This window comes from Salvelinus alpinus, chromosome 8, assembly GCF_045679555.1.
Source record: "Salvelinus alpinus chromosome 8, SLU_Salpinus.1, whole genome shotgun sequence".
Lineage (NCBI taxonomy): Eukaryota > Metazoa > Chordata > Actinopteri > Salmoniformes > Salmonidae > Salvelinus > Salvelinus alpinus.
This window is the reverse complement of record NC_092093.1, coordinates 34228672-34255878: the sequence shown is the minus strand read 5'-3', so window position 1 is coordinate 34255878 and position 27207 is coordinate 34228672. Positions and strand designations below refer to the sequence as shown.

The 27207-nt window shown below is 42.3% G+C and overlaps 2 protein-coding genes across 8 annotated transcripts in view; one reads left to right on the top strand and one right to left on the bottom strand.

The window, feature by feature from the left end:
* LOC139583012 (protein 4.1-like) overlaps positions 1 to 815 on the bottom strand; it is a 97503-nt gene extending 96688 nt beyond the window's left edge. Inside the window, exon 1 of the mRNA XM_071413644.1 lies at positions 703 to 815. The gene's annotated coding sequence lies outside the window, so the exon portion shown is untranslated. The remainder of the gene's footprint in view (positions 1 to 702) is intronic.
* The window catches only part of LOC139583015 (A-kinase anchor protein 7-like), a 53557-nt gene continuing 27155 nt past the window's right edge, over positions 806 to 27207 (top strand). For 2 of the 7 annotated variants that reach the window (XM_071413657.1, XM_071413654.1), the window contains exons 1-8: positions 834 to 1066; positions 1297 to 1479; positions 2300 to 2440; positions 2892 to 3040; positions 5911 to 6047; positions 6713 to 6873; positions 7459 to 7571; positions 9094 to 9241. In XM_071413657.1, the coding sequence (XP_071269758.1) occupies positions 1317 to 1479; positions 2300 to 2440; positions 2892 to 3040; positions 5911 to 6047; positions 6713 to 6873; positions 7459 to 7571; positions 9094 to 9241 (1012 nt within the window). In that variant the 5' untranslated portion in view covers positions 834 to 1066; positions 1297 to 1316. Of the gene's footprint in view, positions 1480 to 2299; positions 2441 to 2891; positions 3041 to 5910; positions 6048 to 6712; positions 6874 to 7458; positions 7572 to 9093; positions 9242 to 27207 lie in introns of all 7 variants that reach the window. The other 5 variants (XM_071413655.1, XM_071413659.1, XM_071413653.1 and 2 more) reach the window with 5 other exon arrangements.

Sequence of the window (27207 nt, the reverse complement as noted above, 5' to 3'; positions counted from 1 at the left end):
TACTAGCTTGTTGAGAGATATGTCCTTCAGGATCACCTCAATGTATGTAACTTCTGTGTCATTTTACAAGAGGCAATACATGGCTGAAATTACAAAGCTGATAACTGTCACAACCACAGATACAAGAAGGTGTGTATTGATTTGATCAGTCTTTTCCCCTCAGTTATTATATACATGAAGAGACGAGATAAACAGTACTCAGATAGTTAAAAGAGCTCTGATCTATTTTGTATGTTGTTCACCACGCCACCTACACAGCATGTGTGCGTTACAAACCATGTCCTGGGGTCCTCTGTGGCCTAGTCTAACTGAGGCAATAGCGCATTAACTGATACCATATCACCACCTGTTGCTGGCTATTTGGTTTTAGAAAGTAGCAGTTCTCAGGCACAGACAAGTGACGGACAACTCTCAGCATTTAGTGAGAGAAATGACTGCTCTGAATTTAGCTGTTGAAAGAAATGTATTATTTCGTAAATACGTTACCTGTACAATATTGTAATATGACCTCACCCTATTATCACTAGCTAACGTTACTGTATCAGTTAGCAGAAAGTGAAACATTGTTTCAGTAACAGTGTCAAATACAAAGTGTGTTACTAATCAACATCACTACATCTGTATTATGATATTTTTTATATTCTGAAGAGTAAACAGCTGATTTAATAGTCGTTTACAAACAAACACAAAAGGTAACATTACCATGATGTTCCAAAACTGTAGCGTTGAGCACGAGAATGTCATATGACAACGGTAACTTTAGTTTTTGTCATTAGCGTATGTAATTTGATCCTTTTGAGTATCCGTAGTCCTGTGTTTACATGTGTAGCGAACCATGTTAGCTAGCTACGATAGCCGTAAGCAACACATTACTCGTTTCGAATGAGTGAGTGACACGTGTGTCCAGGCACATGCTCATTTAAGTCAGCTTGCCTGCTGTCTTAGCCATGCTATCGATGTTATAGCTAGTTAGCGAGCTAACTTGAATTTGACTTATTTCAACAGGTGGCAGGCGCTAGCTAAAGATAGCTAGCACGTAAGACTGAATCCCATGGCCTGATCACATGTGAGTAAGCTGTCTTGCGCACAAATGCTATAAATATGTAGCTAGCTAACTGGTGAATCTCGTTTAGGTTTTCATGCTAGGACTTCAGTTATTTAAATCATTTAGAGGGATTTGTCTGCTTCAAAGAGTGCTTGTAGCTAAAAACATCAATGTGCGAACTGCACAAGGTGCCTCGCTGAATTTGATCAAAGCTCGTCAAAACAGTTGCTACGTTTCTGTGTTACCTCAAGGTCAGGTAAACTTAATTGAAATGCAGCCGGTCACTTTGACTGATTATGCTGTCGAGCTTGAGACAAACAGCATTGAACATGGCAACGACCACCTGCTGTCACCTGCACATGATGCATCAACCGATCCAGTTGCTGCTGAGGAGAGTCACTTGCATTGCAATGTGAAGGAGCTCATTGCCCCTGGTGAGAAATATTTAGCCTACCCTCTGTGGTGCTTGTTTTCATTACATGTATCATGACTGAAATCGAAAACTCACAAATGATGATTAGAGAATTGTAAGAAAGTACTCTTCTTGACAGTGCATCTCACAGTAATTTATTGGATGACATGTTGCGCAAACTGATAGAACCCCCTTTGTTTTCATCCAAGTACAGTATGTTGTTGTTATTATGTACTGTCTTAGTGGTGGCCAGTGTCATGGCCTAATATCAGAATTATAGTATCGTCACTCTCACAGTGCATCACAAGATGTCTGACCTTCTAGCATACTGTTTACATGTTTGTTGTTGTCAAAAGGCAATTCCATGGTAACAAAATTACAGAGACTCCAAACAAAAACCAGAACTTTGTATCTGCAGTGTTATTCCTGTAAATGTGTTTTTATAAAATGTTCTGTGGAACTTGTTAAACATTGTCCTTGTGCATAAAGTTATATATTTTATCACTTTGAAATCAATAGTTTTTGTTTGGTTTACATTTTTTAAGTGAAAGGTCTGTGTCTCAGTGTAATTCTGTTTCCGTGGAATTGCCCCGACGCAGAACAGTGGATGGGGTGGAGTCACACACACACAATCTGTCTAGTCGGACCATAAATTGTACAACGATCAGTTTTTGCAGTCGCTCAACTACTTCCAAGGAATAGTTTATATTCACTAGCTACAAACATTAATTACATTCATCCAGATACTTGGAGAGCCTTTTTCTTGAAAAGTATGTCTGAGGTATTGGAAGGATCCATCTTAGCCTTCCACATGCTGTCATCATCTCCCCCTTGTTCTTCAGAACATGAAATAGTGAAGAGGATCAAGAAGAGACCCAAAAAGCCACGTGGAAGGAAACAGAAGTCTAAGTCATCTGAATGTTCTGACAATCTTATGTCCGAACTTCCATTTGCAAGTACAGCAATATGGAAGGACCTCGGCTGTAAGTAAACCGTTTATGCCATATTTGTTTTGCAGTTGAATCCAGGCTAACTCAAATCAACATATCCAGACTAAAATAACACAGTTAGTTGTAACATACCTTCATTGAGAGGATGTGCTCAGTAGTTCCCATAGTGTGACCAGTTGATGGTTTCTTTCCATTTTAACTGGCTGGGCGAGTAGGAGAGCAGAAATTTGACTAGCGGCACTGACTCTGTAAGTCTATAATGACTGGTTATTTGTAGTTGCCAATTGATGCAAGGATCTTCCTTGTACCGCAGCTGCCCTTGCATTCAAATTTTCTCCAGCTGCCTACTGGCGATGAATAATGCATTGTTGACTTGACTGGCAGTTGGTTTTACAGGAGGGCAGTCAAATCTAACTACAGAATAACGGAATCACACATTTGTCTCTTGTACAACACTAATATCATTGTGTTACATTTCCCCCAGTTACCAAGCCAGAGGCCAAATTGAAAAATAAACGAAAGAGAGGTGCAAGTGGTCGGGTAGAAAGTGAAGAGGATGCAGATACAAAGAAAAAGAAGAAGGAAACACAACGCCCAAACTACTTTGTTTCAATACCCATCACAAATCCCAAGGTACAATTTAGTGATATTTTTGTTGAAAAATGCATTTTTATTTTATTTTATTTTGGGTTATTTCTCTATATAGTGTGTCCATATAAACTCACTATATTTAGAATACATACTGCATGTGATCACAAAACAACTGCTACATAGAAAACAGTTTAACATCTGTGTTGATCAAAGGCAATAGGGTTTGGCTGAGGTAGGTCGTCATTGTAAATAAGAATTTGTTCTTAACTGACTTGCCTAGTTAAATAATAATACTATTGCCTTATCTTTGATAAACATAATGTTATATTGTTTTTGAAAATGTTGTCGTCCCGTCTCGAGACTTACGCATCTTGGTGCGTTTGTTAAAAAGCGTTTATCCTCGTATAACCTCTGTTGACTATTACATATCTTAGATGCTTCATCAGAAACAACAGCTCCTTGGGCTGTATTATCTCTCGATGCAGAAAAAGTTTTAATACTCTAGTATGGTCATATCTCTGGTCTGTCTTGGAACATATGGGATTTGGCTCCAATTTCATTAATATGTTTGAAATACTATATGCCAATCCCCCAGCCATAATTATAACGGGCAATATCTGCTCTGCTCCATTCAGAATCACTCGAAGCAGCAGACAAGGTGATCCAATTTCGCCTTTGCTATTCTTATATCCATGGAACCTCTGGCCAAGTAATTCATCAATCGAAGGAAATAACACCAATTTCCCTAAAAATCTACAGATCTCGTTATATGCTGACAATATTTCACTGTATCTAGACGTTGTTTCTCAGTCGCTCCAAAATACATTGAAGATCATAGATACATTCAGCTTCATCTCAAGCTATAAAATTAATCTAACCGAATCAGCTCTATTGCCTCTCAAGCCCCCGATGGAGTACTTTCTCTACTTATGGAATCCTAATTGTTTCCCATTTTAAATATTTGAGAGTAGATATATTTCCTTCCTTGGATAATACCATTGCCAGAAACTTTAACAGAATGCTCAAATCAATTTACTCCGACCTCAGTATATGGAATGATATCCCAGTTACTTTAACCGGCAGAATATCTCTGTCAAAATGAATATATTGCCACGGCTGAATTTCTCTAGTTCAATGTGTCCCATGGCTCCTGCTTCTGGCTATTGGATTTAAATTCATAGTGCAGTTTCAAAAGTTTACGGTGCATTCGGAGTATTCAGACCCTTTGACTTTTTCCAAATTCTGTTACGTTACAGCCTTATTCTAAATTGGACTAAATCATTTTTTCCCCTCATCAATCTACACACCATATCGCATAATGACAAAGCATAATGACATAATGACAAAGAAATGTTTGCAAATTTATTACAAATAAAAAAACAGAAATACCTTATTTACATAAGTATTCAGAACCTTTGCTATGAGACTCGAAATTGAGCTCGGGTGCATCCTGTTTCCACTGATCATCTTAGAAATATTTTATACAACTTGATTGGTAAATTCAATTGATTGGACATGATTTGGAAAGGCACACACCTGTCTATATAAGGTCCCACAGTTGACAGTGCATGTCAGAGAGAAAACCAAGCCCTGAGGTTGAAGGAATTGTCCGTAGAGCTCCGAGACAGGATTTTCTTGAGGCACAGATCTGGGGGACGGGTACCAAAAATGTCTGCAGCATTGAAGGTCCCCAAGAACACAGTGGCCTCCATCATTCTTAAAAGGTAGAAGTTTGAAACCACCAAGACTCTTCCTGGAGCTGGCCGCCCGGCCAAACTGCGCAATCGGGGGAGAAGGGCCTTGGTCAGGGAGGTGACCAAGAACCCGATGGTCACTCTGACAGAGCTCAAGAGTTCCTCTGTGGAGATGGGAGAACCTTCCAGAATGACAACCATCTCTGCAGCACTCCACCAGGCCTTTATGGTAGAGTGGCCAGATGAAAGCCACTCCTCAGTAAAAGGCACATGACAGCCCGCTTGGAGTTTGCCAAAAGGCACCTAAAGACTCTCAGACCATGAGAAACAAGATTCTCTGGTCTGATGAAACCAAGATTGAACACTTTGGCCTGAATGCCAAGCATCATGTTTGGAGGAAACCTGGCACCATCCCTACAGTGAAGCATGGTGGTGGGAGCATCATGCTGTGGGGATGTTTTTCAGCGGTAGGGACTGGGAGACTAGTCAGGATCGAGGGAAAGATGAACGGAGCAAAGAACCAGAGATCCTTGATGAAAACCTGCTCCAGAGTGCTCAGGACCTCAGACTAAAATGCATTTCGAAGAGCATGAATTTAAATATTCAATGCTTTGCATCTATTATGTTACTTAACGATGATAGCCCCTTGAATCTCTCCATCAATCAGACAAGATTACTGCTGGCAGACAGTACTGCTGCGCAGACAAATGTTGGCTCTAAGATGGCAACCACCCCACTTTTTAACCATTTAGAAGTTATAACATTAGAATTATCGACAGTGAGAATGAATGGTGCTAGGCAAGGAATAATTGAGCCCTGGAAGTAAAGAACAATCTCAGCTAAAGCCCCACACATACAAACCAATTATATATATTTATTAAGACTTTGGTACTTTCTTTGCTTTCAAGCCCACGGGGAAGGGGTGGTACAGCCAGAAGAGGACTAAACACCCCTCATAGCCTGGTTCCTCTCTAGGTTTCTTCCTAGGTTCTGGCCTTTCTAGGGAGTTTTTCCTAGCCACTGTCCATCTACACCTGCATTGCTTGCTGTTTGGGGTTTTAGGCTGGGTTTTTGTACAGCACTTTGTGACATCAGCTGATGTAAGAATGGCTTTATAAATACATTTGATTGGTATGTGGGGGGGGGGGGGGGGGTCTCTGGTTATTATATATAAATGCTGGATGGCAGGAGGGTGAATGGCATGTTCTACTTGTGCAGATCAGTGAAGGTGTGGGGGTGGTGCAAGCCCTGGTGATGCAGAGAGACTCCAGACTCACACGGGCTCTGGTGCCTGTGGGCAGTCTTCACATCACGCTGCTGGTGACCCACTTGGCCAGTCAAGAGGAAGTCAACTTGTGAGTGTCTGCAGCTGATCTCAACTATTTCAACCAGATAGCCACCGTGTTTGATCGGGATTGTAGTAGAATAATTCTGTCTTTCTATGTCCTACGCATTTTATTAACAAAACTGATAAAACGACACCTTTTGGAACAATGCGAACTGAGGAGACACACACACACTACACACACGTATGTATGGTGGTATTATACATGTTGTATTGTAGATATGTAGTGGTGTAATGTGTTTCACCATTTTGCCTTCATTTGTTTTGACCGCAGGAAGAGCTAATGGAGATCCGTAATAAATAAAAATGTTGTAGCGACAATATTGATTAATCTATAATTTGTCAATAGGTTAAAATAATAATACAAATCTGAAAACATACAGTAAAACACAATGCAGTTAACAATGTCCTCTTTTTTTTTACCTCTATAACCACTGAATATATATATAGGCCTAGTATCTCCCTCTGATAAACAAATGGCTATAGATCTGACTGTGTACACATCCCAGGCAATTTATCTTTCCATCACTAAAAACTGCAGGGAGGAATGATGTATTAGCCTGAATGGCTAGTGTGTGAGCATGGTGTGGTGGGAAGAGCAAGAGGATGGAGAGAGGATGTAGAGGGGATTAATGCCATGGGATTGATCTGGCTGTTGTGCTGTGCTGACTACAGGGCGGCGTGTGCAGTGGCCCAAATGAAGGCAGCGCTGCGGGACCTGCTGCGGGGGCGGGAGCTCATCCTGCCCTTTCACGGCATCGGACACTTCAGGAATGAGGTGGCGTTCGTAGAGCTGGCTCAGGGAGAACACCTCGACACACTGGCCCAGATCACAGGTGGGTGCTACTACTAGTCGACTACTGCTGCCCCACCCACTCTTGCCTTTTCCCCCCATCCTCCTCCTCCCCCTGCTTCTCTCCCGTGTGCGTATTCTTTGACGTCATTCACCATGCCTTGCTAGCTATATGTTAGTCGTATATAGATGTGAGCTGGGATGCCAATTCAGGATAAATCTGTTATGTATGAGAATTTCCAAGGGTCAGCCCTCAGCACAGTTTTGTTTACCCATTTTTAATAAAATAATATTTAATGTTTAGCTTTTTTTCTCTCTTTAGCAAAATTTCTTTTTAGATATTACTTACTGTTTCCAATGAAACTGTGTTTTTTTTTAGATGGAGCAAGCTTTCCTAAATACAGACACTAGCGGATTATGTTATCAGCAGCTGTCCTGCCCAGTCCTGTACTTCCACTAACCGCTATACACCCGCCCTCTCCTCTTCTCTCCTCCTATTGATTATCTCTTTATCATACACCATCCTGGGCTAAAGTTGCTCTCTCCCTCGCTGTCCTGCATTGCAAATGGATCTGCTGTTGTTTTTCCCGTCAACCTCTCTCTCTGTCTCTGTGGTCATTCGCTCCAGGGATTGTGAGGAAAACATTTGAGGAGAAAGGCCTCTCGTCCGGCGACGGCAAAGCGTTCAAGCCCCACCTTACCTTCATGAAACTGTCCAAAGCTCCTAAGCTACGCAGTCAGGTGAGCCTCATCACTCCTCATCACTCTGGCTGGAATGGCATGCATTGAGAATAACACCGACTCAGACAGACAAACAACACTGCTGTGTGGAGGTCTAGGGCAGCTTCACTCTCCTTTCTACCTTTGAGGGTTATGTTATGTGGGTGCGTAGGTAAGACTATGAAATGTGTGGAGGGTAGTGACGCTGAGTCATTCACAGCGAGGTGTACATTTGTATTCTGGCTCGTATAATCTTGATTGACTTAAATCTGGCTGTCTGGAGTCTTAATGTCATTGATTATAATAATGTGTATTATCATGAAATGAGTCTCTGCATGATCATTCTAGACTTGGGAATGAAAATCAGTAGTTGCGGAGCGTATGAATTATCATACCCTATTATAATACAGTGATACAAAATGAGGAAAAGTTATTCCTGTGATACTGTTGAGCTTATAAATGGCGTACAATATCTTTAGTCTACGTCACTGTCACGTGGAAGGAAGCAGGCCCGTTAAAAAATTGTCAGCAATGATGTTCATTTTGAGAGGATGTATATTTGTAACAGCGAATAACAGTTACATGTAGTGGAGTTACTTTTAGTCATTTCCATATTTATTCAACATTTACCAATGATTTTTTGGGCAACATCCATATATATGTCATTTTCATTTGTTATAATATATTAACATTAAGATTCATATGTAAACCTTTGACATGTTACCATCGTGGCCAAGTGACTGATGGTTATGCTTACCATCGTGGCCAAGTGACTGATGGTTATGCTTACCATCGTGGCCAAGTGACCGATGGTTATGCTTACCATCGTGGCCAAGTGACTGATGGTTATGCTTACCATCGTGGCCAAGTGACCGATGGTTATGCTTACCATCGTGGCCAAGTAAGTGACCGATGGTTATGCTTACCATCGTGGCCAAGTAAGTGACCGATGGTTATGCTTACCATCGTGGCCAAGTAAGTAACCGATGGTTATGCTTACCATCGTGGCCAAGTAAGTGACCGATGGTTATGCTTACCATCGTGGCCAAGTAAGTGACCGATGGTTATGCTTACCATCGTGGCCAAGTGACCGATGGTTATGCTTACCATCGTGGCCAAGTAAGTGACCGATGGTTATGCTTACCATCGTGGCCAAGTAAGTGACCGATGGTTATGCTTACCATCGTGGCCAAGTAAGTGACCGATGGTTATGCTTACCATCGTGGCCAAGTAAGTGACCGATGGTTATGCTTACCATCGTGGCCAAGTGACTGATGGTTATGGCAGTAGATGGATATTAGTAGATGGTCTGGTCTGGCAGGAGGGATGAGGATTTGACCTGGGAGTTGGAGGGGAAAATGGGAGCTGCCAGCTTAATCTGTTTGTTGGTGGGGGATGACACATTTCCTGCGTGTTCCTCCTGTGCGTGTGTTCCTGTGTGGGGTCAGGGTGGATGGGTGTGTTCAAGAACATCCATATCTGGTCAGACATGACAGCGAGCACATCCCCATGTCTCTGTGTGTATGTCTGTGTTGTCTCCCAGGGTGTGAAGAAGCTGGACCCTGAGCTGTACTCTGACTACGCTCAGCATCATTTTGGAGACGAGAGAGTGATCAGGCTAGACCTCTGCTCAATGTTGAAGAAAAAGACCCCAGATGGATACTACCACCAAGAGGCCTCCGTTACATTCGGTGAGTAGACACGATGAGGCTTAAAAAAAAATCTTATGACTGAAATTCTCGTCTGCTCTCAGCATTATTGACATTGTTACACATATAGTGTGGTGGAGTTGAAGAAAGGGAGCCAAGAACTTCAAAATAAAGATAAGAAATATATTTATGTCGGTTCCTCCATCTTGTTGTTGACTCACTTGGCAAACGTCTCTCAACTGCGATTTCATAGTTAAAAGTAATAACAATACAAATATAAATTCAGAATATACACTGAACAAAAATACAAACCCCACATACAATTTCAAACATTTTACAGAGTTACAGTTCATATAAGGAAATCCAACAATTTAAATAAATTCAATAGGCCCTTATCTATGTATTTCACATGACTGGAAATACAGATATGCATCTGTTGGTCACAGATACCTTTTAAAAAAAAAAAGTAGGGGCGTGGATCAAAAAAACCTGTCAGTATCTGGTGTGAACACCATTTGCCTCATGCAGCGCAACACATCTCCTTCACATAGAGTTGATCAGGCTGTTGATTGTGGCCTGTGGAATGTTGTCCCACTCCTCTTCAATGGCTGTGCGAAGTCGCTGGATATTGGCGGGAACTGGAACACGCTGTCATACACGTCAGTCAACAGCATCCCAAACATGCTCAATGGGTGACATGTCTAGAGAGTATGCAGGCCATGGAAGAACTGGGACATTTTCAGCTTCCAGGAATTGTGTACAGATCCTTGTGACATGGGGCCGTGCATATTCCTGCAGTCAGCATGCCAATTGCACGCTCCCTCAACTTGTGACATCTGTGGCATTCTGTTGTGTGACAAAACTGCACATTTTAGAGTAGCTTATATTGTCCCCAGCACAAAGTGCACCTGTGTAATGATAATGCTGTTTAATCAGCTTCTTGATATGCCACTCCTGTCAGATGGATGGATTATCTTGGCAAAGGAAAAATGCTCACTTACTGGGTAAGCACATTTGTGCAAAACATTTGAGAGAAATGCTTTTTGTGTATATGTAACATTTCTGGGATCATTTATTTCAGCTCATAAAACATGGGACCAACACTTTACACGTTGTGTTTATAATTTTGTTCATGATATATAATTATACAGTCATCAACATGACAATATAATAAATCAAATGCATTCTCTAGTTACATTTGTTTTGCTAGATTGCTAGCTGGCTAGGGAAGCTAGTGTTGCTACGGCTAAATTATCTAGCAGACTTTCACAAGTTCATTAAAACATAAATGCTCCATAACAATATAACAAACATACTATGGAAACATTACTCTTTTAAATAGTGGCTTTGCCACTCGCTTACCTTCAAAATAAAGGAAATGTATGTATTTTATGTTGGTGCCTCTGTCTTGCTATTGACTCACTTGGCAAACTACTCTCAACTGCCACAGCGCGAGCCCACCATAGAAGAAGCAACCACAACATTAAAACAAGAGTGGCCATACTGGTACTGCACAATAATTGCTCAATACATGCCAAAATGGATAAATAGTCATATTTCACCCTCCCCTACTTAAAAATGTAAAATGTCTCCAGATGTTCAACACTAAAACGTAAGTCTGTATCTCCTGGAATATCATTAAACACTTGAAAGGGAATGGACCCACATATTTGGCACATTATCCAAAAGACTTGTGCATATTTCCATTTAGCTGCCCACTCAAGAAAAAGCTTCAAATTGTAACCAGTGCCTGCAACCTGGTTCAGGTTATCAGTCAACCTACCAGGGTAGTTACAAACAGCACAGGAATGAAATCATCAACATGTATTGATCACATCTTTACTAATTCTGATACTGCTTTTCAAAATGTGTTTGAGAGCAGTATCCAGATCCATCGGATGTAGTGATCACAATATAGTAGCCATATCTAGGAAAACCAAAGTTCCAAAGGCTTGGACTAATATAGTGTATAAGAGGTCATACTATGCTGTTGATGTAAAGAATATATGTTGCTCTGTGGTGTGTAATGAGGAGCAAACAGACGCTGCACTTGACTAATTTATGAAATTACTTATTCCAGTTACTAATAAGCATGCACCCATTAAGAAAATGACTTAAAAATGGTTAAATCCCCTTGGATTGATGAGGAATTTAACAATTGTATGGTTGAGAGGGATGAGGTAAAATGAATGGCAAATAAGTCCAGCTGCACAACCGATTGAAAAATGTATTACAAATTGAGAAATCATGTGACTAAACTGAATAAAAAGAAGAAACTACACTATGAAACAAAGTTAAATGACATAAAGAATGATAGTAAAAAGCTTCAATGATATTTTGGGGGGAAATGCAAACTCGGCTCCGTCATTCATTGAGTCAGATGGGTCATTCATCACAAAACCAACTGATATTGCCAACTACTTGGATTTTTTCAGTGGCAAACTTAGGCATGACATGCCAGCAACAAAATGCTGACATTACACATCCCAGTATATCTAACCAAATTATAAAAGACAAGCATTGTCATTTTGAATTTCGTAAAGTGAGTAGGGAAGAGGTGAAAAAATGATTGTTGTCTATCAACAATGACAAGCCACCGGGGTCTGACAACTTGGATGGAAAATTACTGAGGATAATAGCGGATGATATTGCCACTCCTATTTGACATATTTTCAAATTAAGCCTACTAGAAAGTGTGTAGCCCCAAGCTCTTGAAAGGAAGCAAAAGTAATTCCTCTACCTAAGAATAGTAAATCTCCTTTTACTGGCTCAAATTAGCCTACCAATCAGCCTGTAAGCCAACCTTAGTAACCTTGTGGAAAAAATGGTGTTTGACCAGATACAATGCTATTTTACAGTAAACAAATTGACAACTTTTCAGCATGCTTATAGGGAAGGACATTTAACAAGCACAGCACTTTTTTTCAAGTTTGTGAGAAATGTTTTGTTAGACTTCAATGCGGCTTTTGACATCGATCATAGTCTGCTGCTGGAAAAACAACAAAAGCCAGGTAGAATCAAGAATTCCCCAGGGCAGCTGTCTATGCCCCTTACTTAAAAAAAAGTATTTACTGATGACATGCCATGCCACTTTAAGTAAAGCCAGTGTGGCTATGTATGTGGATGACTCAACACTATACATGTCAGCTACTGAAATTACTGAAACACCTAACAAAGAGCTGCAGTTAGTTTCAGAGTGGGTTGCAAGGAATAAGTTAGTTCTAAATCTTTCTAAAACTAAAAGCATTGTATTTGGTTCAAATCATTCACTAAACCCTAAACCTCAACTAAATCTTGCAATAAATAATGTGGAAATTGAGCAAGTTGAGGTGACTAAACTGCTTGGAGTGACCCTGGATTGTAAACTGTCATGGTCAAAACATATTGATACAACAGTAGCTAAGATTGGGAGAAGTCTGTCTATAATAAAGCACTGCTCTACCTTCTTAACAGCACTATTAACAAGGCAGGTTCTACGGGCCCTAGTTTTGTCGTACCTGGACTACTATTCAGTTGTGTGGTCAGGTGCCAGAAAAAGGGACTTCGGAAAATTGCAATTGGCTCAGAACAGGGCAGCACGGCACGGCTGGCCCTTGGATGTACACAGATAGCTAATATTAATAATATGAATGCCAATCTCTCCTGGCTCAAAGTGTAGAAGAGATTGACTTCATCACTACTTGTATTTATGAGAGGTATTGACATGTGGAATGCACCGAGCTGTCTGTTTGAACTACTGGCGCACAGCTCGGACAACCATGCATACCCCACAAAACATGCCACGAGGTCTCTTCACATTCCTCAAGTCCAGAACAGACTATGGGAGGTGCACAGTACTACATAGAGCCATGACTACATGGAACTCTATTCCACATCAAGTAACTGATGCAAGCAGTAAAATTAGATTTTTTTTAACATATGCATACAGACACACACACACGATAACATGGATTTTGTACTGTAGTGGTGGAGTAGGGGCCTGAGGGCACACCGTGTGTTGTGAGATTTGTGAATGTGATGTTTTAAAAAAATATATATATATATATATATATATATATATATATATATATATATATATATATACTGCCTTAATTTTGCTGGACCCCAGGAAGAGCTCATGGGGATCCATAATAAATACAAATTTAGAAGTTTAAGGTAACCATACCTCATCTCCCTTACTAAACCGATATATTTTCGGCCAACAAAATCACATTCTGTTTACATAGGCTACACACGTCAGACTCTCATGTTCCTCTTCAGTGGAGCTTAAGAGTATACTGGCAGTTCTTGTCAGAGTTCAAAGTTCATATCAAACACATACAATAACCATATTACCAGGGTCTCCAGAGTGTTGGGAGTGCTTTAGAGAATGAACGCTGGGGCATAATCTGAACGTCCACCATATTAATGTCTCTGTCAATCACTGACGGTTCACCTAAAGCACCGTATGTCAGTATTCTAGGCTGATGTCAGTCTCTTCGTGGGATGAAGATGGTAAGTCTTCAGGGCTACTAAGACTCGGCACCTGCTCACCCACTGTGTCCTTACCCTCTGGCCCCACACTCCTCACCAGATTCCTTCACACAGACCTCTCCATGTGTCGGGGAGAATGTGGTGCATTGTAGGGGGAATGTGTTGTGCAAGGGGACATTTGGTGTGTAGGGGGCAAGTGGGCAGGGGAACCAGCGACTTTCAGCTTCTGGATCCATAGCGGTGTTCTCCACTCCAGAGTTGGATCTGTGGCGACTGGGCAGGGCATATCTCAGTTCATAGTCATCGGAGTCACTGTCAGAGTTCTGCTTTGCCTGTTTGTTTGGGTCTATGGGAGGGGGTTTTGGGTCTTGTCTTTGATGTGTTTGTACCTGGGCATGTGGTCTCCTCGGTTTTCTCCAAAGGAAGGCGGTCACAGGCCATGGACCTTCCTGTCGTAATGACTTTTCTCTCAGACCCTTCGTGGCTTCTTTTTCAGCGATGTTGTATGCCTCTTTCATTCTCTCCTGCTAGTTTGTGATGTAGTCCTGGTAGACTCCTTTTCCGCCATTGACTTCGAGGTCGAATCGCAGGTCGATGCAGAGCCTTGGGGACCTTCCAAACAGAAGATAGAACGTCTGAACATGTGCAATTGTAGACATGCACTACCTTGTGAAGTGAGGTTTTCCAGTCCGTATTTGTCTTTTCAGTCAGGGTTCTCAACATTCTGAGCAGCGTCTTGTTGAACCTCTCGACCTGACCGTTCCCTTCAGGGTGATACGGGGTGGTGTGGGATCCACGTACTCCACTCAGTTCATTTAACCTTGTGAGCAGCTGGTTCTCAAATTATTTTCTGCAACCCAGCTGCGTTCAGCTTGGCTGTGGTGAGAACATAAGTGGGTTGTTGTCTGTGTAGACTACGAAGGAAGGGGCATGGTAGAAGTAGTCCCTGAAAGAGCTAAGAACTTATCTGGTGGTGTCAATGTCCGTGAGCCGTACGACATCCATCCTTTCCCCTTGTCGCTGATAGAGGACAGCTCCCAGTCCATCTTGTGAAGCAGCTGTATGAAGGGTTGTGTCATGTCTGGATAACCTAGGATAGATTGCCCCTCCGCACCACCTATCAGCTTGTTTAGGATTTCCTGATGGTCAGAGTTCCAGTTGATGGGAATATGTGAAGGCTTTTGGATGTTGTTCTTTGTGCTCTTTTTCCTTTTCCTGAGGCTAGAATGGGTTTCTGTGGAGTGTCTGGGGTGGCTAGTAGGGCATACAGTGGCTTGGCTACTTTGGAGAAGTCTGGGATGTATGGCCTGTAGTAGCAGAGGAAGTCCAGTATTTTTCTAAATTCTCCCACTGTCTGATTTCCTCTCTTGTAGTGTTTTACTGGGGAGTTGTCTTTGGGGTCCATAGTGTATCCATCTCCACTCACCATCTTCCCCAAGAACCTGACGTTATTCCTGAAGATTTTACTCTTCCGTGGAGAACTTAACAGGTGGACCAGGTTGTCATCCAAGTAGGGCTGGCAGATGGTGTGTCTGAGGCCGGATAGACATTCTTCCATGCTTCTCTGTAACTCTGCAGGAGCTGAGCTGAGGTCAAAAGGTATCCTGACCCACTGAAGAAGACCCCAAGGGGTGATGAAAACTGTCAGTGGATGGCTTTCAGGATCTAGGAACCCTTGATGGTAGGCCTTTCCCTGGTCGAGGACGGAGAACCATGAGCTGCCACTCAGTGAGTCGAGCATGTCTTGGATTCTGGTGATTGGGTGTTGATCAGGAACAGATTTGTTGTTGAGCTCCCTGTAGTCATAGCAGAACCTCAGGCTTCCATCCTTCTTCCTCACACACACCACTGGGGAGGAGTATGGTAACCTTGACTGGGTTACCTAACCTTTGTTTAGCAGGTCCAGGAGATACTATTTTACCTCAGCTTGTAGGGTCTTTCAGGGTGATGTGCATGTCCAGAGATGGGATACAACTGATGTCAACATCATATGCTAAGGCTTTATGCAACATCTCTCTCGCTCTTCCTCTGTCAGATGGTCCACATTGACTGGAGGGTTCCAATTTGGTCTGTTGCTTTCCACTTTGTTGCTGTTTCTCTCTCTCTGCTGTTCTGGACTCACTGGGGCTAGGTTGACAATAAAACACTTGGCTTGGGTGTCTAATTTACAAACAAAGCATTTGTGTTTAATGAGTCTGCCAGATCAGAGGCAGTAGGGATGACCAGGGATGTTCTCTTGGTGTGTGTGAATTGGACCATTTTCCTGTCAAAATGTAACGAGTACTTTTGGGCGTCAGTGATAATGTATGGTGTAAATAGTACATGGTTTTATTTAGGAATGTAGTGAAGTAAAAGTTGGCAAAAATATAAATAGTAAAGTACAGATACTACTTAAATAGTACTTTAAGTATTTTTACTGAAGTACTTTACACCGCTGTTAACAAGATAATATAATAGTTATTGTAAAGTGGGAGTTTTCTTACTGCGATTAATTAACCTAATTCTCTCAAACTCCCATAACCAGTTAATGTAATGTAGCAAGGGATATAATTGTTTATTAGCTTAGATTTTATTTGCAAACGCCTTGGATATTACTGAATGGAATTAGTGCGTTGCTGTGTTCATATTTTACCAGCAGAGGGAGTTAAATCTTATTTATAAGGTAATTGTCGGTGAAGGCAATGCATTTCCTCCAAGTTATCTGGTCCACTCTTTACCCAGGGACTAACACTAGGAGGTTTAAGATTCTTGTTGTTCAGATGTGCCTTGATATTCCCCAGAGGTTTGTTCTGACCATCAATAGACGCTCCTAATTGCTGTCATTTCTTTCTTCCTCTCTGAATGGCTTTTAGTGCCTGTTTTGTTTGTTCTGATTCCCAGCTTGTTTTATTTTCTGGATGGATAAATCACTTCAGGATGTGTCCTTGGCAACCGTTCACTTTCATGTTGTTCTATTCTCACAGCCTCTTAACTGAGTAAACAGCAGAACAGACCTTTTTCTAATTAGCCTAATTGTTTGAAAGTCCATGAATATGTTTACTTTTGGCCTCCATCAATTTCTGGAATTTTTGATTATGTTTCTACTAAAGCCAGTAATCCAGAATAGATTTACAAAATGCACTGTAACCAGCATGTGCCTGTATTATCTGGTTCTGTGCCTCCCAGTAGACACCTTGTGGTCGTGATGAACACTGCAGCCATAACATAAAAGGCTCATTCCATGCAAGCAGGTCTGCTAATTTAATTGTATGAATCATTGGGAGAGCGGAGATAGCTCTGTCTGCTGTAGCTTAGTGATGAAGGTCTGACAAACAAGCTTGGCAAAAGTCTAATGCACCCACAGTGAGGGAGATGGGTTGTCCGCGTGAGCTCATCCGTATGCTGGGAAATGATTAGCCCACACACTGAGAGCTGAAGTGGTGAGAAGAGGGGGATAAAGAGTTGTGGGAACAGGGAACGGGGCAGCCTAATTCATGTGCACTGACCGTCTCCACAGTGCTCTCCTCTGGCTTGGTTTGTCGTGACGACGTGTGTGGTATTTGTTTGTCTGAAAGCTTCCCTCGCATACTGAACAAACGGACATCTTGCTTCAGATTACTGTCAAACAGCCTGTGAAATTGGTGGTACTGGGAATGGACTTGTTGGTGGTGGATCATTGATGTTATGGGGCTGTTTTGCTTCCTTATTTTAGAAAGTATTTTTTGCTTATCTTTATCAAGGGATCCAATAATTCCCAACCCCACTGTATATATGGTTGACCACGAAACATGAGAAGAAAGTGGTAGGGCTTTAGCCAAGATCTTTTTCATCCTCTTTAATGAGTTGGTCCACAGAGCTTTTGGTACAGGTCTAAGGCATCAGGTTGAGGGCAACATGGTTCCAATAGAAATGTGATGTTAATTAGCCAGGCGCTCAGGGTTGGTCTGGAAGGACTCCAACTGGATCAGGAAACTGTCAGCAAGCAGGCGACAGAGTGGAAGAAGGGTGTTGATTCAGGAGGATGTGAAAGGAGTATGTGTTGGTTATACATGACAGAAATAGATCCCACCCAATACTTGGCTCCATGGCCAATTTCTCTTTTTAAAACAATCCATAAACACACACACACACACACACACACACAATGATAATGATAGTGCCTCTCAGTGATTTCTATTTTCTATTTTAGTTATTTAGGGTTGTAGTGCACATAAACACTGGTGTGAGTTCACTAGTCCATCTATATTCTTCTCTGTCAGCTGCCACTGGGCTCATGATGAAGCTATGGCTGGGCAGCAGTGCCAGGCGAGCTGGGCAAGCTCACCTGGACTCATCCACTAGATGTGCGTAGTTGGCATTGGGAGCATCCACTAGATGTGCATAGTTGGCATTGGGAGCATCCACTAGATGTGCATAGTTGGCATTGGGAGCATCCACTAGATGTGCGTAGTTGGCATTGGGAGCATCCACTAGATGTGCGTAGTTGGCATTGGGAGCATCCACTAGATGTGCGTAGTTGGCATTGGGAGCATCCACTAGATGTGCGTAGTTGGCATTGGGAGCATCCACTAGATGTGCGTAGTTGGCATTGGGAGCATCCACTAGATGTGCGTAGTTGGCATTGGGAGCATCCACTAGATGTGCATAGTTGGCATTGGGAGCATCCACTAGATGTGCATAGTTGGCATTGGGAGCATCCACTAGATGTGCATAGTTGGCATTGGGAGCATCCACTAGATGTGCGTAGTTGGCATTGGGAGCATCCACTAGATGTGCGTAGTTGGCATTGGGAGCATCCACTAGATGTGCGTAGTTGGCATTGGGAGCATCCACTAGATGTGCGTAGTTGGCATTGGGAGCATCCACTAGATGTGCGTAGTTGGCATTGGGAGCATCCACTAGATGTGCGTAGTTGGCATTGGGAGCATCCACTAGATGTGCGTAGTTGGCATTGGGAGCATCCACTAGATGTGCGTAGTTGGCATTGGGAGCATCCACTAGATGTGCGTAGTTGGCATTGGGAGCATCCACTAGATGTGCGTAGTTGGCATTGGGAGCATCCACTAGATGTGCGTAGTTGGCATTGGGAGCATCCACTAGATGTGCGTAGTTGGCATTGGGAGCATCCACTAGATGTGCGTAGTTGGCATTGGGAGCATCCACTAGATGTGCGTAGTTGGCATTGGGAGCATCCACTAGATGTGCGTAGTTGGCATTGGGAGCATCCACTAGATGTGCGTAGTTGGCATTGGGAGCATCCACTAGATGTGCGTAGTTGGCATTGGGAGCATCCACTAGATGTGCGTAGTTGGCATTGGGAGCATCCACTAGATGTGCGTAGTTGGCATTGGGAGCATCCACTAGATGTGCGTAGTTGGCATTGGGAGCATCCACTAGATGTGCGTAGTTGGCATTGGGAGCATCCACTAGATGTGCGTAGTTGGCATTGGGAGCATCCACTAGATGTGCGTAGTTGGCATTGGGAGCATCCACTAGATGTGCGTAGTTGGCATTGGGAGCATCCACTAGATGTGCGTAGTTGGCATTGGGAGCATCCACTAGATGTGCGTAGTTGGCATTGGGAGCATCCACTAGATGTGCGTAGTTGGCATTGGGAGCATCCACTAGATGTGCGTAGTTGGCATTGGGAGCATCCACTAGATGTGCGTAGTTGGCATTGGGAGCATCCACTAGATGTGCGTAGTTGGCATTGGGAGCATCCACTAGATGTGCGTAGTTGGCATTGGGAGCATCCACTAGATGTGCGTAGTTGGCATTGGGAGCATCCACTAGATGTGCGTAGTTGGCATTGGGAGCATCCACTAGATGTGCGTAGTTGGCATTGGGAGCATCCACTAGATGTGCGTAGTTGGCATTGGGAGCATCCACTAGATGTGCGTAGTTGGCATTGGGAGCATCCACTAGATGTGCGTAGTTGGCATTGGGAGCATCCACTAGATGTGCGTAGTTGGCATTGGGAGCATCCACTAGATGTGCGTAGTTGGCATTGGGAGCATCCACTAGATGTGCGTAGTTGGCATTGGGAGCATCCACTAGATGTGCGTAGTTGGCATTGGGAGCAGGCAGGCCGGGGGTCTCTCCCCAGCCCTCTGATCTCTGCTCCCATATGTAATGTAATTTAGTTTAACAAGATGCTTCTGCTCTACCTGGTACTTGTAAGTAATACATATGGCAGGATATACACTGAAGATTCATTGAAGATTCCTGTCATGTCTGACTCATATCGGTGGTTAACATTTAGACATAACAAATGTTGCATGAATTTAAAAAAACGAACACATGATAGACATGTAAGCTAAGCCTTCTAAGGTCTCACGTACGTGGGACATACACATTTCAAAGCACTTGCATACCACTGTCTGACACTTATGCATGCAATGTGACACTTATTGATCAAATAAAGCAGTCTTCCATGAGGAAGGTGTAACGCAGGAGGAGGAGGGGGATAAAGAGGGAGGAGGAGCAGGATGGGGAAAGCAGAAGGGGGAGGGGAGGATGAGGTAGGAGGGGGACAGGAGGAAGAGTGTGTCAGGCCCTGTCCTGTGGGGACCATGAGCTACTGAGCTGGCCCTGTGATGGGATGGCTCCTGACTGGCTCTCCTCCCCTGACTGAGTCACACTGTGGTGTCACAGACGGGACACAGCACACTGAGGGGTCCCTCTCACCTCACACAAGCAGCCAGCTGTGAAGCCCATGACAAGGAGCTGACACCACTGCTCGATATCAAAAACACTGTTGCCATACCCTCTAAGGTTGGGCAAGAGGTTAACCCATGTGGCAACTCTGGGAAAGCTGGTGTGTGTGTGACTTAGATTTGATAGTGTGACTGGGTTGTGAATCTGTTTTGTGCCAACTGCCAAGGATGCTTTAGGCTGGTTCCTTTCATATTATAGATGATAGAATCACTCTGCTTTTTAATAATTGAGTTATTTCTGTCTGGGGGAGAATGTTCTGTATTCATTAGGAAATTGATTTTAGGATATCTAAATGTCATGTTGTTTTTACAGAAAATAAAGTTGAATGCATGAATGATGAGTATGGATTTCTCACTTGCTCTCTTTCTCCTCCTTTACCGTCTCCCTCCCTTCCTCTATCGCTCTTTCTCTCTCTCTCTTTTGCTCTCTTTCCCCCTGCCTCTGTCTGTCTTATGCTGGGCTCAGTGTTTGTGACCTTGTCATGTTGTCACCCTCATCGCCAATGCAGAATCATCTCAGGGGGCCTCTTATCCTGCCTGGTGTTGCTTCTGTAATGTCTGCTCCTTTTCCATGCGAGTTTGATCTAGCCCAGCAGTACATTACTTTAGGTCTACTGCATGTGTTTCTATCGGAGGTCCTCTAACAGTGGGAGTCCTGGGTTGAATATATTGCATTTTTATGCTTGACTGTCAGAGCTGTCCGACCAACGAGTCGCTGAATCTTTTATGAATTGGTTAAGTTTACCTGTTAAGTCCACCCAAATCTAAGTTTAGCCATTTCTAACATGTACTGCCCTAATTTCTGTAAGAAAAGTAGAGATAAAATGAAAGATGACTCTCTTATGTGAAGTGGTATGCCTTTTATTACAAAGACATTTAAAAAGACAAAAATATTTGATAAACAATGTGAAATCCACACTGGGCTTAATGGGTACAGAATGTGCTCTAAATAAGCCCACATCTTAAATTATCAATTTTAATTATTTTCCAAATGTGCAAAACTTACAAACTGACATTTGTTATGTACAATTAGCTGATATAAATCTCCCCTAAAGTTATTAAAATAAACTGATCATTGCTATTTATCATGAAAGTAGCACTCATAACAGGGGGCTGTCCAATCGTATCCACAGAGATCAATGTGGACATAGGCATTTGTTCTTGTCAACCAGTACACACTTGATTCAACTAATCATAGACTTCAATCAAGACATGATTAGTTGAATCAGGTGTGTTACTGCTTGGTTAGAACACAACCCTGCACCCACACTGGCCCTCTGTGGATAAGAAGCCATGAAACAAAGACCATAACACACAACTTTCAATGAATTATCACATTTGCTGTACTGCTATTGTTGTTAATTAGTTCCACTTGTCTTCCTAAAGCCTGTCTGAAGACAGTTTCAAATCTCCCTCTCTACTCTGAATTATAAAGGTACAGGTGGTGGAACAAAAACCTGAATCGCCTATGAATGAAAGACAACAATATGACAATGCCCCCACCCAAAAGTTCATGAGTAGTCAGTCGCCCATTAGTCGTCTTCTTGTCCCTCATTTGTTAGCATTTTAATCAACCACTTGTTGGTCTTCTATCTCCGATATCCCTCAACCCTGGTTTTCTTCTTTTCTCTCTGCATCGACTACTACCTGTCCACTCCAAACTTCTTGGAGAGACTACAGAGGTTTCTAATTGTTCCAAATGGTTTCTAATCTGCGTAAAGGCACCATGGCTAGATGCAGAATATACATAAATGTAGTTTGTGTGTTTTTAATCAACTTAAATCTGAACAAAATAACATTTATGCTCATGTTCACTGAATATTAGTGATATCAACACATCCCCATATGTTTCAATGCAAACTGGGCTTAATAGGAGCATACTGGGCTTAATAGGAGCATACTGGGCTTAATAGGAGCATACTGGGCTTAATAGGAGCATACTGGGCTCAATAGGAGCATACTGGGCTCAATAGGAGCATACTGGGCTCAATAGGAGCATACTGGGCTCAATAGGAGCATACTGGGCTCAATAGGAGCATACTGGGCTAAATAGGAGCATATTGGGCTAAATAGGAGCATACTGGGCTCAATAGGAGCATACTGGGCTCAATAGGAGCATACTGGGCTCAATAGGAGAATAGGAGCATACTGGGCTAAATAGGAGCATAATGGGCTTAATAGGAACAACAGTGATTTATGGTGAAAAAGACAGAATAGCAGTCTACTCGTAAAATATTTGGAAACCAATGGTTTGGGGTATAAATATACACTATAGACTACATTATTATGGAATGTTAGTATTGATCATATTGAACAATATTTCTTTATTGTAATATACATTATTTATAGAGGTAGTTCTTTTTTATGCTACTGTACCCTTTAACATGAGATAGATTACATTATTGTTAATTTGACATTTATGTATAACAATGACATCTATCTTGTTGTAGTTCACCAAGTTATGTTGCTGCTGTGTGACTGTGACATGCAGGAACAACTGCTAACATGAAAAACTCAGATTTTCAATTGGCAAGAAATATAAATGAATGGCCATGAAATATGCTGTCATGTGCATTAATATCTTTATGAAAAATGAAGTATGATCTTTTATCTGGGAAAGTACTAAAAATATCTGAAAAATGTGTATCTGGGTTGCCTCAACACCCCAAAAAGTTTGCAGCTTTGAAATTGGCCACAAGTGGGAACTTAAACAACTGTCAATAATAATAAAACATCTGATTGGCTTAGAATAAAAACTGTTCTGGATTGGTTGAAACATTAAACAGCAGAAATGTTTACTTATTATAATTTTTTTACTTTGATTCCAAAGATGGAAGTGGGCTTAATGGGTACGTAGACTTAATAGGGACGCTTACCTGACTGTAGTTATAAAGAGGGGAAAGAACTAGGGTAGATTCTTCCTTTACAGTTATGAAATGTACTGCACTTGTAAATTCCCATGGGAATTATGCCTCTCTAGAGTCTCTGAGAAGTGTAGAGAGTCATGTTTGACTAATGCCGTTGTAAATTTATGCTGAGCAAAATGTCAGTTCAGAAATATGACGTTTGTAAATCCTCTTCAGCCCTATTATGGAACTTTCCCAGCCTGAGATGGCGGTGCCACCATGTGTTCCATGTCATCTGTGTTGCTCATCGGTCTGTGATGGCTGGGGGGCTGAGATGTCATGCACTGATTTCATTACTGTTGTATCTATGGAATGAGAGGCTGCTCCAGGGGAGTTCACTGCCAGATTAAGAAGAAAAATGTCATTTTCAGCCATGACACTATTAGTAATGCATTTGCCTTTAGATATAGGCTAGCTTTGGAATGATGCATCCCGGTATTGCTTTTTTATAAAAAATATTTAAAAAACGGATATTTACAGATTCCGCCTCCTATTCCTCTGTGTTCCATATCAGATTGTTTTTAAATAAATATATTTACATAATCCTCCTATTCTTCTGCATTCCATATAGGAATGTAGAATCTGTGAATTGTTTAGTAATCCACCGTGGTGCTGATCATAATTCACCAACTCCTCTGTGGCAGCTGGGAAGAGCAGGATAAGCAAGTAACGTCATGTAATCCTCACTGGATTTTCCCTTTCTCAATGCTACCGTCAGCCAAAGGTCACTCTGAAAAATTTTTGATTATTTTATTTGTTCACCAGTGTAGCAGTAGATTAATAATAATCTTGCGTGTCCTTTTTTTTTAAATCGAGCTTTGGTGACTTTAAAATGGTGACAATGCTCTCAGACAGACTAGTGTCCCTGTAACTCGCCACATCACCGTTAAAACTAGGTCACAGTCAGACTCAGAAGGCACCTATTTCTGGACCTATTTTGCTTCCCCGACTGGATAAAAAAAGTAGACATTTAATCCTGGAGGAGACTGTTTCACATTATCCTGGCTGACATCACTGTTCAAATATAAGAGTTGGGAACTTGGGATAATCCTCAAATGTTTTTTTGTTTTCCTCTATGGGTCATATTATAGATGGCCTTTGCCATAAGAATGTGCAGCAGTGTGTGTTTTTTTTCTTTAGATTTCATCTCAGCGTGCCATGTTGGGTTGAGCTAATGGAAAATGGACATGTGGTAACTAGCCTACTTCTCTGTTCTGTCAGCGGCGGGAGGGAGGTAGGTAAGTGTGGTTGAGCGCGGAGATAGGAGCGTTCTACTGGTGGGTTCTAAAGATGTTCTGTCTCCTCTGCCTGCAGCTGCAGAACACATTTACAAGGAACGTGTGAGCTGGACATTTCTGTAGCACATTGGTGCTGTAGAGAAACCCAGTGTTGTTTTTTTTGTGTATGTAAGAGGATCAACAGTTGGGTTTGCACATGCTCAATTCCTTCAGGCCTCAAACGAGAGGGAAAAGCATTTGAGCTGTCCTGCTGAACTATGTTTAGGAGATACAGAATGATTTCACCACTTACCTTAGGCCTATTGGACAGTCCTCTTACTCATGAAGTTGGAGGCATCATTACATTGTATTTGTACAAATATATTGTCGTAATATGAATTGTGCTACCTAAATCCTATGCCTGGCATTTCAAACAGATTTCTTTATACACTGTAAATTGAGGTTTATATATTCCAAAGTGTGTTGAAATGATAATGGCCTTGACTTTGAGTGGGTGTAACAACAGTTTGTGTGATATATCTGCTAGGCTTGGCCTGCTGATAATTTACCTTTGGATGATTACGTCTTGGGTAGCAACTGGAAACATACATCTAGTGTAGTGAGTGATGGCAGCGATTATTAACACCAGTCATATCCAGAAGGGTGATGGGAAAGGCCTTGTTATCTTTAGTGTGCAGCTGCTTATCTGTGTGCTGACCTGCCTCGTGACCACTTTTACTGCTTCACGGTGAGCAAAGCTGACCTTCATACAAATATAAAGTCATCCCCAAGTCCAAGGTACTGGGTAGGGCCCGCTGTCTGAGTCACTAGAGGCTCAGCTCAGTCTGTGTGTCTGAAAACCAATATTGACCTTTTTGTTCCTTTTTTAAGTTTACTCAGATTGTGTGTTGCCGGTGTGGACCGTGGAGCCAGCGGTATCGATCGGAGGCAATCCGATATTTTAAAAAATATGGTCGCAAAATTTCTTGAACTTTCAATCAATTCCCTGGATTTCCCGAAATCCCGGTTGGAAGATTCACGGAATCAGGCGGGAATAAGCAGGATATCTGGAATCCTCCAATCCTGTAATTTTGCAAACCCTATTTAAGACCGCTCAGCCATGTTGAGAGTTATCTTATTTTTGAGCGATGCCACTGTTCATGTCTTGCAGCTGCCTCGCTCTTAAAGACATGTTCCGGAACTTTGGCGATTACTATGTATTTTTTTTAAACCTCCCGCATGGGGCTAGACGTGTCAATGTGTAGTTCGTACATCCATAGTCTATGAGTAGAATTACCGTCTTACCTCAATTATCCACGAAATCCCAAGTTTGAAATGGTGCTGGGCAATATATCGAACTAATTTGATGTTCCAAGAATTGTATCTCAAGAATTGAAGTTTTCCTCCCGGGTGGCGCAGTGGTCTAGGGCACTGCATCGCAGCGCTAGCTGTGCCGCCAGAGACTCTGTGTTTGCCCCCAGGCTCTGTCGTAGCCGGCCGTGACCGGGAGGTCCGTGGGGCGACGCACAATTGGCCTAGCGTCGTCCCTACCGGTTTGGCCGGTAGGGATATCCTTGTCTCATCGCGCACCAGCGACTCCTGTGGCGGGCCGGGCGCAGTGCGCGCTAACCAAGGTCGCCAGGTGCACAGTGTTTCCTCCGACACATTGGTGTGGCCAGCTTCCGGGTTGGATGCGCGCTGTGTTAAGAAGCAGTGCGGCTAGGTTGGGTTGTGTTTCGGAGGACGCATGGCTTTCGACCTTCGTCTCTCCCGAGCCCGTACGGGATTTGTAGCGATGAGACAAGATAGTAACTACTAACAATTGGATACCACGAAATTGGGGAGAAAAAGGGGGTTAAAATAAAAAAAGATTTGAGGTTTATTTTTTTTGTGTCTTGTGAGAATTCTATGTCTTTTTGGTCTCATCTCCTTTGCTCCTTCTGTACTGTGCACCTTCCCACTCACACACAGACACCAAGCCCCTCCCCTGCCACTCACAACAACAAGGACGAAAGATAATTTACTCCTCTCTGACAACGAGCAGTTTAAACTCGCTATTTGCATTTGAGGTTTGGTCCAACATAATCTGTAATATGGACACAAACGCTTAGAGACATAATTTTACTGTAATAGACTAGAACTTAGCCTTTCTAATGATAAGTATTTTTATGTCTCAACTCCCCAAAATTTGAACAGAGCAGACCCTACTAAAACGAGAGTATCAATGAACATGATTGTTGAAAAATAATGATCAGTTTATGTCGCATGCAGCATTGCCGTACCGCTAGCAGCATTTTAGCCACAGACCGCCATGTGCTAGCTGTCTAGTCTGTGTTTTATAAATGTGCAATGAGCATAAAAATACGCATTTATGTTACGAATTGGCAACCTGTTCTCACTCTGAGAAATAAGCATCATCTTATCCAGGTAGGCCACTTGGTTTCAATATCTAAACAAAGTGAATAGGCTATGTTGTTCAAACAGTTGGAGACGGATGTTTCATAACAGTTCAACGGTTCTTTCTACCTTGTTAGCAAGCAAATAGATCCAAGTTGGCTAGACTTTAAATATAAAGGTTACCTAGCTACTCACTGACACGTGGGCTTGTGCTTGAAAGATTGTTTATAAGACCTGTGTTAATGTTTCTATAATGCCAGAAGTTTGTTTCGTTATTAGTGGATGTGCATGGTTCTGGCAAAACAAAATGTGCACACTCT